General features: G+C 39.3%; 1 protein-coding gene across 1 annotated transcript in view; it reads right to left on the bottom strand.

The window, feature by feature from the left end:
- The window catches only part of fstl4 (follistatin-like 4), a 174,021-nt gene that overhangs the window by 30,335 nt on the left and 133,618 nt on the right, over nt 1–10,068 (bottom strand). Inside the window, exon 6 of the mRNA XM_035665960.1 lies at nt 598–764. Within this exon, the coding sequence (XP_035521853.1) occupies nt 598–764 (167 nt within the window). The remainder of the gene's footprint in view (nt 1–597; nt 765–10,068) is intronic.

Genomic DNA, 10,068 nt, shown 5'->3' with positions numbered 1-10,068 from the left:
TTTACTATATGATTCAGTCATTTCACTTTCATCATCATCAAACACAAACTTAGCAACTAGCTGGGGATCAGAATTGAACATCTAGCAACTAAACACTCAGATATTTTCTCAGGAGATAGTAGAAACACAACAATAAAAGTAGATTTAGACACAATCCCAATTATTTATATATTTATATATTTATAATTATTTATATATATATATATATATATAAATATAATGTTACGTCTTCTGATTTGTAAGTAGGCCATTGCTAAAAGCCATGACAGCTTAAATATGTCAGGACTATGTGTCAGTCAGATTGTTTTGGAGTTCTTCTGCCCAGTGTGGCCCAGTATTAATACTGCTTTAAGAGTATAGTATCATGATACTATCACAATAGCAAAGATGTTTTGTTATTTTTTTCTTATTTTGAAAAACATCATGCTTATGAACCATTAACAACCAAGCAACATGAGATATTCATGAAGCATGGCATGTGTTTGTGAAAAAAGTAACAACCAATCGAATTCTGTAGCTATTAACACCATCAACTCCTCATAATCACCAACAGCAACAAACTGCAGCTTCATATAATGAAGAACAACATGCACTCACATTGATATCCTCCAGGTCCAAGAAGTTTAGTATAATGCCGTTCCTCTTCCAGATGATTGGCGGGCGCAGCGTCCCCTGGATAGCACAGGTGAGGACGGCACTGAGGCCCACTGTTACCGTGGAGACGCTGATCTGCTGGTCCTCCGCCAGGCTCAGCTGCACAACTTCTGTTGGAATGAGAGTATGAAGGGAAATGATTGGTGTTTGGAGAGAGAGAATGGATGCCAGGGAGGCAAACAGGAGATGAAAGTAAGAAGAAAAGATTTGGAAGAATGAGAAGATGGAGAAAAAAGACAGCAGAGAAAATCACAAATCAGAACAAGTGTGCTGATGTAGTGGAACTGTAGCCAAGCTTGATACATTTCTAAGCATCCATCTCATTACTAGTGGACCAGGGAGGATAAACAGCTGTCCGGGAGTGAAGGATATCCAGTATGAAAAAAGACCACGTGTCAGAGGACACACAGCTAGCCAAATATCATTCTTCTCATTAAGGGAAATTTATGTTCATTGAAATGGCCATCCAATTCAATTCACCTTTACGGCAAATTAAGAATTATTCTTCACTGGTTCCCCTTGGCACCATAAATAGTATCTGTCGCCAAGCTGTGTGGCCAGGCACGAAATCTACAATCACAGTTACAGTCAGGAAACTTTGTCATCTACTGAACCTTTTTCTTATTGTCAGTTTAAACTTGCATTGAGCTTAATGTTTTACCTAGACATAAAAACAGTGTCTTTGCAGCAAAGTGGGCAAAGTAATATAGTATGTGCCATGTATTCTCATGATAGAATCGCATAACCATGCACTGCATTACAAAACCACCAAATTTTTCATCACTCTAATATTTTTCTTTGCCAATAAAAAGATGACAACATACGTTTAAAAATAAAGCTATTTTTGTTCTCATTTTGGAAAAAAAATGGGAGAGGAGCATGCAGATGACATTGAGATACTGTGTGAATGTAGAGTTAATGCATGTAGGGCTCTGATATGATATATGTCGATGTGTGGGTAAATATTGACTGGGGACAGGATATATACTTTGTGTCTCTTTATTTAGTGAACGGACACCTGATAGAAATCTGAATGGAGCCATCCAAGTGTAACACTGAGCAAATCACATGTATACACACACGGCCTTTATTCGACTGATACTAAACATAAAACATTGGCTTTTAAGACCTGCACTTCATGACTAAATGACAGTGATAAGGCCAGTATCACAACAAACTGGCATGTCAACACCCACGTGGGACAATATTCATTGTCAAAACAGACTTCGCGTGGATGGCTAACAGACTTTGAAATGTTTGTTGGGAACTTCCTGTCCAGATCCAGAATTTGACAAACGCTTTTGTAAAAGACCCCTGGATATTAGCTGTCTGTTTCACATAGCTCTCCAGGTGATAGATACAACCGGGCTGACAGCTTGGTCTGTCAGTGATATTTCAGAATGCCTTGGGTACAGTACACTGCCAGATCCAACAAAGTTATAATTCAGCAGAGCAGTAATTTGGGTGGCAGAAAAGGCTTTGAGTGCCATGTGGACGGATGAGGGATGAAGTCCATTGATCTGACATGGCTTGGAGGGGTGGTTTCAGGGTGATACTGTGAATTTCAACCAGATCACTGCTCATATTAAATTTAATCCAATGGATGCAAGTAAGGCCTGTGTAAGACCTGGGTTTGCTGTGTCTTTCTGCAGAAGTTGACTGCTCAGATAGACATCTAGTGCAACCTAATGTTGATTCCTTTAAGGTAAAGTAGGGATACAGCTTTAACAGTCTGCTGGCAAGGACAGTCTGCTCTCAGTCAGAAGAGAAGTGCAAACTCTACTTAATAGACTATGGTAGATAAAGCACTGGCTTCTGTGGGGGATAGTAGTAAGGAGCAGGTACAAATAGAAAGTGCTAGTGCAATCAAGTTGGGATGGTAATCTCGAGTCACTGATTGCAAAAACGGCAATTTGAGGTTAGAGTTGCAAGATTGTTTCTATTGTCAACACATCAAATCCTGGTTGCTGATATGCGGTCCCATTGCCAGCAGTGGCGGGACCGGGAGAGTAATGTCACAGCCAACAGTAAAATGCTAGTATATGGACGAATGGGTCAAGAAATGTAACAACCAACTCAATAGTGGCTAAAACTACAAACCAGCACAAAAATAAAAAATGACCATAAACCACCATGTTCTGAACAGACACATTACAAACATTAACAGAAAGCAACATTAGCGCTTCGCAACAGAAAACTTAAAAAATAACTCCAGCATTAGGCCAAGGCTTGATCAGAAATGTGGGCCTTGACAAGGGTAGAGAGTGTCTATGGGATTATAAACCGGAACTGGCTCTGTCCAGAGAGCAGCATAGTCGAGCCTGCTTAGGTTGTGAAATGAAGATAAATATATTTATTCAGTGCCTTTTTATTGGGTATTAACCTCGCGTTTGGTGCATATTGAAAAAATAATTTAAAAAAGTAAACAAATGCTTCAGGTCACAGTTACACAAGAGACAGAGATACAGCTGAGAGCTGAGCATGCACAGAGCCGATGCAGACTGACTGATGCATAGATTAAACTGAGCGTCAAATCAACATCAGCGTGCCTGTGCTTGCTGTGACAATATCACAGTATCATGTTCCATTTAAAATCATATCCATGTTAGCTACTCTTATGGGGCGCAAGGAAAAGTTTTGGTGAGCAGGCATATGGATAATGGAGATGCGGGCTGTCATATCCTTAAAAACAGATGCCAAAGTGGTTTAAAATTCACTCCTCACAAATAAGTTGCTATTAAAGTTATGAGTTTTCTTGATACTTATGTGTAGCTGCTAGTTGAGTTTTTGAGGACTGACTCACTGTGGTTTTGAAATGCTGACTTCAGATAGCAATGTGTTTTTGTTTTTTGAAATGAATGCCTTCATTTTAACTGTTGTGAAGCAGGACTGACAGCAGTGGAAAGATAACCTTCAGCTCAAAGACTTCAGTCTACATACCAAATCAAATAGGAAATGTTCAATTAATTCAAAATGGGCAGCAACTGTCTACCAACCCTCCACATGAGGTCAGTCCGAATTTTTATGCTGATGTATTAGTCCTCACTTTCAATGGCAATGGCAGAAAGGTAATAGTAAAAAAACTCCATCTACCTAAGTTAAACATGGACCAGCAGTGAAATTAATTCTGACACCATGAAATTATTCCTGATGCCATCTAAACTCAACCCACTGACATTATAGCTGAGACCAAGAAAAGAAAGAGAAAAATGTTCTGCCTGTTTTATGCGATGAAAAGAAGGAATGCAATATTGCAGTTTATGTCACTTTTCTAGGGAAACTGGATAAAGGGGCATCATTAAAGGACATTTTTAAATATTACGATTGTCGTTGTCCAGTTAAAAACGGCAATCAATTGACTGAATAGCAGTTTGGTTTCGAAAGTGTTAAGTTAACAGGCACCTCTAATCAGCAGAATATAATGATACTCACAAACTGTAACTTTAGTTATTTTTTAATGGTCACAGACATAGCCCACTATTCAACACTACCTTTAAAAAGAGACAACACTGTTCCTCATCTACTAAGATCTTGTCTATGCAAATATTGGTACTTAACTCCTGTTAAAAATATATGTATTTCCATCCACCCGAGAAGGCAAAAATGATTCCAAGTAATCAAACAAGCATACCGGACAGGTGATAACGTCTACATCAACATAGAAAAGACTAGTTATTTGACACCTTTTCCTGCACTTTTTCATATTTAACACCTTTCCGGCTCACTGCCAATGTTTGCAGACATTAGCGGACACCATTGATAAGCTAACATTAGCTGGTGCTTGCACACTGTTCAAAGGCGAAGAAAGAAGGACGCATCAAGGGGTTGCTGGACTACCGCTGCCTCGATTAGTTCGTTTGTCTTGTGTGAGTTTGGTGTTTTAACGTATAAATACATCTTAACTGCCCGGACTGAACTGAATACACAGGACAGGCCACTGAGAAGAACACAGTGAATGCACCCTCTATCTTTGCGGCATAGCACTGCAGTGGCACCTGAGGCCCCCGGGAGCACTGCAAGCTGCTGCTGTTCTTTCCCCAGTCACTGTCCTGCTTGTTAAGTGTGTGTGGATTATATGTTTTATTTTTATGTGTCGCACATTCGCTGCCGGTACGAATAGTTTTGATGCAACATATTTGCAGGCGAGCATTTTTACATTTTTATGTTGTTTATTCGTCACATTCCCAGTGTGTAAAGGCCTTAAGAATCCAAGTGTTTAATTCCAGCTATTGGTACTATTAACATTTTTTGGGAAGTTCTCAAAAAGTATTGGCATTTGATGCCAGTCCTAATAGTTACACCCATGTTTAACAAAACCACAGAGATTACTTTCACTTGAAGAGCAACTCTATAAATTTGTTCAAACATCCTCCCACGTTCTGTCCCATTCTCAGATGACCCAGACAAATTGCATATCCACAAGCAGCGCCTGCTCTGCCCTGGCGTGCTGGGGAAGGTTGACATGACATTATCTAGCTAATGATTTCTACAGTTTCCCCCCTTTCCTCAAATAGCTCGAATAAGTTAGTAATTGACTTTCAGGGGAATTCAAGAACTCTACTGATCGATCAGCCCTGCTAACTGAGCTATGGACGGACTGACAAGGCCAACAGGGAGGTTTCTGTATCCAGCTCTAAAGGGATATATAGTACAGTGTGAGTAAAGAGGAGAACAGAGAGGGAGAAAAAGAAAGAGGGAGCAAGGCTACATTTTGGGATAAATGTGTAAAGACAAAGACCAGGAGAGAACTTAAACAAAAGAAAAATAAAGTGGATAAAACAAAAAGAAAAAAGTGAGCTCAAATGTGAGAGAGAAAGAGAAAATAATGTAAAAGAGGACGAGCAAATATATAAAAGGCATGGCGAAAGATGGACAGAAACGGCACAGGGGCATTAAGAAGGTAAAAATGTGTGTGCGTGGAGGCAGGAAGGGAAATGAATTTGATGCAGAGCACGTAGAAGATCTCCCAGGGAATAACTAATGTGGCGAGCTCAAGACTGCAGCTCGGAGTTGTCCCTTTACACTTCTATGAGACCAGCGTCTCCTGAGCTGGAGTAAGACATCAAGCTACAAAGCAGAGGAGTATAACACCGAGACTTTTTATAGAGGGAAAGACAGATAACATCCTGACTGTAGACTAGAAGATGGAAAAAGAGAGGTGGTGAGGTACAGAGATCATGGAGGAGATGGAGAAAGAACGACAGATGGAAAGAGGGTTAAAGGTGAAGGAGTGGGATGTGAGTCATGAGAGCAGGGGCCAGGAAGCAGGAAAACAGGCTCACTGGAACCCAGTAAGGAGCAAGGATCAAACAATCAAGCATCTAGTTTAAAACTGGGCTCAATTTGGGTTGAGAGGGGAGTTTCCAAGGTTTCATACAACCGCATTCAACTGCATTAAAATTATTAAAATTACGTTTTCAATGTAATGATTTCAATTCTAAATATAACCTAGATGTCTAAAAGTCTTTATTTTTCAGTCAAATGTCTCCCAGTCTTTTAACCTACAAATAAGCAAATCTATGCAACAGCAAAGTTGCCATATCCACATTAAAGCAGTATAAATGATGTCATTATATTAAAATATCTTTACATTACACTGGGTTGATGCACCTACCAGAATAGCAACATTACATAAGAAAATAGAATATCACTTGACTGTTTGATTGAATTTCTTTGAATTGAGATTTCAAGGTAATCTGTAAAATACAAATCTTGTGATCTAAAGCATACTAGGAAATTCTGACTGAGTGACTAATAAACTCAGTGTGTTGCTTATTATACTTATACAGAGGTGGAGACAGGTTAAGAGAAAGACTGACAAAATATACCAAATCTACAAAAAAATTTGGTCAATATGAGCAGTGATGATAAATTACTTGTGTTGTGATGTGTTTTCATCATGCCGTCCAACCTGCAATTCTTAGTGTGACACCTTAGATATGTCAAGAAATTATTAATGAGGGTTATCTGACAAATGAAAATGGAACATACAAAGGCTTGCTGTGAGGTTGTCCAAAGCCACCTTTTAATCGTTGTGCAAAGAAACTGGCTAGATGAATTGCTTTATTAATCAAAATAATTTCCATCACCATTCACTGTAAAAATATTTTCAGACGAAAATGACCTTAAATTGAGCAGAAAGACATTTCAATATTAAATCTGATGGAAATTTTTATTCTCAAACTTCTATATTTCATAATTCACAAAAATAGTTTAAACCAAGTTTAGAAACCAAGCTGGTACGCTGGTATGGGTATTTAAATGAATATTTTATAGTTCTTCTTAGATCAGTGTCTCTGTGATAAGCTTTCAGTCAGCCACATTACCAAATATGGCAAATGTGCCTTTAGCAATAAACCATGTAGCTGTATGAATCTCTTTATGCACCAGTCCCACAGAGAAAAGCAGCACTTTGCATGTCAGGAAACATCCTGTCCCCAGCTCTCCTCAGCTAACCCTCTCTCCGTAGACTTAACTACCAGCTGATTTATGTGTTGTGCTCTAGCATCACCACCACCGTTACTGGTATGGGCATCTTCGCACTGAAGTCAGTTTGACTGACAGTGAAACCACACCTTTGGACTGATCACGATCAGCACCTGTGAAAAATAAAAGGTAGCCTATGTGAAACTACTTTTGACAACACAATGGATGTGAAAGTGCTGTGTAATAACTTACTAACTTTTAGACTTAATTTGTTAAAATGTGATTATTAATCAACAAACCAGATAAACCAGAGTTTAAAAAGAATCTGAAACATAAAAAATTCTAAAATACTCTTTATGCCCAAGAAAGAGGTATGGGTTTAGACAGAACGGAAGGATTTCATGAAGTTTAAGGTTGCGTATTTTGCATCCCCAATTATGTAGTAGTTTGCCACTACTTGGAGCAGCTCAGCATGACCCAGTAAGCATTTGCAGGTAAAAATATATCTATTACAACAAGGCTAAACTTGGTTGAAAAGTTATGTTAGATATTCGGCATACTTATAGCTCTTTCAACAGCATTTCATTGACTACATATCAGCATGCAACAGGTCCTACTGGAACGACTGGATATATTGTTGATAAAATGTGTACAAAAGAAGTGAAAGAGCAAAATCCACGCAGGTTTACAGGTTTCCTACCTTCTTCTCTGGGTTACTCTGTAGATTGATCAGAACGGTAGATGGGTCTTTGGGCCCATTTGATGCCTCTTACTAGAGGATGCACACATATTACAAAACCAGAGCTCTCGCTCTCGCTCTCTCTCTCTCTGAATAAGTGCCTTAGTGGGGGGTTGTGTGTCACTCATTCGACAAGTACATCCTCCTCCATTCATGTGTCATGTATGCAAATATATGCACGGCACACTTGATTATTCATATTTGACCCTCATGACAAAAAATATCATTTGGTAAATTAAGAATCAGGCATTAATCATTAATCTCATCACTAAGTGAAAAGCAGCTGCTACTGTAAGTGTGTTTGATTCGCCAGCCTCAACACCTCCTACATGTTCCTGCAAAGCTGCCAAACTGCTACGTAATGGAGACATGTAGAATCAGAAAGTAACCTCATGTTGGTGTCATGCTTGTCCTTGGGTAAGCCATCAACTAAAGTCACATTTTAACAAGCAACAAAATGGATTTTCTCATTGATTGTTGCTATGCAACCACCAAAAAGTCAAGACAACCAGCAATCTTGGACCACCAGGCAATTCAGCACAATAGTACTATGTGTCAGGCTGCGGTTAAACACAGGTTACTCACGGCAGAGTGCACTCCCAATCACAGGGACACACGCTGGGACCTGTCATCATCTTTTATTGTGTTGCAACATAAGAACGGCCCTAGAGCGACACAGAGTCGAATCAAAAGGGTACAGGTAAGATGGAGGAAAGTAAGCAATGTTCATTTGCATATACTACTCACAATGTAATGATACAAAGCTCATTGAAAATATGCAAATTTTCTCTTTAAAGCTTTTTGTGGGTCGCCCTCGTAGCTCACCTGGTAGAGCTCGTGCCCCATGTACTAAAGCTGAGTCCTTACCCTTTGCTGCATGTCATCCCCCCTCTCTCCCCCCAGTCGGAGCAGATCCAAATCACGGGGCGGATAAACAAGTTATTTTTCACTTTTTCACTGCGGGATAGGTCAATTGCAACACTGCTGTCTACAGCAAAATTAACTGAATTCATCACATGTGCGCAAACCTGCTGTAATAAAAGTGAGCTGTGATTGAATATACAACAAAACGTAACAGCCACCTCAAAAATCACTGTAGAAACAAAACACCTTGGCCCTTCTATTTTATGAATGTATCATGGAACACCTAAACAGTAGGGATGGGTAATATGGATAAAATCTTATGGTAAAAGGAATACCCTCATGTGAAGCTTCTCTATATTATTGGACAAAGCACTTTACAACTTATCTCTCATGCACCTATTCTCTCTCTCTATCACACACACACACACACACACACACACAGACCCCAATGGCGGTAGAAGAAAGGGTGGAAGACTTGATTCGGTCTTCCATTAATTGCAGGACCGACCTTGGGATTAAACGAAGACCTCTACCTCCTGAGCTACAACCCCCCATACTGTAACATCAATATGCAGTACATTCTGATATACCGGGGTATTTTTTTTATGAGAAACTGTATAGATGAAATAACCAGATGTGCATTTTTCCGGATACTTCAGTGAATTACATACTGGAAAAATCAAGGTAGCTCATCACATTGAGCAACAATCCTCAAAATCTGATATTATCGTTAAGCACTGCTGTTCACTTTGCAATTTTGCAACATTGCCCACATTGGCAACCACAGATATTAAAAAGGCAGTTCCCTCAATAAAAAAAAAAAGGTCTCTTAATGGTCTCATGTATATGTGTCTTCAGATCACTAATTTCCAGGCTAATGCAGTGAATAACTCAATCTAAAGATTCTCATTTTACAGTTTTATCTTTAATATAGCTGATTCATACAGAGACTATAATCTCTCTTTGAAATATTAGAAACAAGGTGCATATGACTTCATGACTGCATGTAATAATGTCCTCTGTGAACACAATGACACTGGTGGGTTTGCACAGGACATGTAGGGAGACAAGACTCCCACTGGGAGCCCACAGTGTATACAAATGATCTTGGTGTGTCACTGCATTCAGTATGAGGGCTGCTCTCAGCAGGTGGGCTGCAGCCATTAGTAAATATATCATCCATGTTTCAAGCACATCGACACATTGAATTAATGTCATGCTGTATATCATACTGTGCACAACCATTTTCTCAGTCAATCAATAACTATGCACTCTGGTGGTTAATTATGTGCCTACACTGTATATCACATCACTTTCACATATTGTACATACATACTGCTCATTTACTGTCTCTCATACACACTAATTCTCTCTCTCTCTCTCTC

The sequence above is a fragment of the Morone saxatilis genome, unplaced genomic scaffold, assembly GCF_004916995.1.
Source record: "Morone saxatilis isolate NCDOM2014 unplaced genomic scaffold, NCSU_SB_2.0 Contig20, whole genome shotgun sequence".
NCBI classification, from domain to species: domain Eukaryota; kingdom Metazoa; phylum Chordata; class Actinopteri; family Moronidae; genus Morone; species Morone saxatilis.
This window is presented reverse-complemented; position numbering and strand designations above follow the sequence as displayed.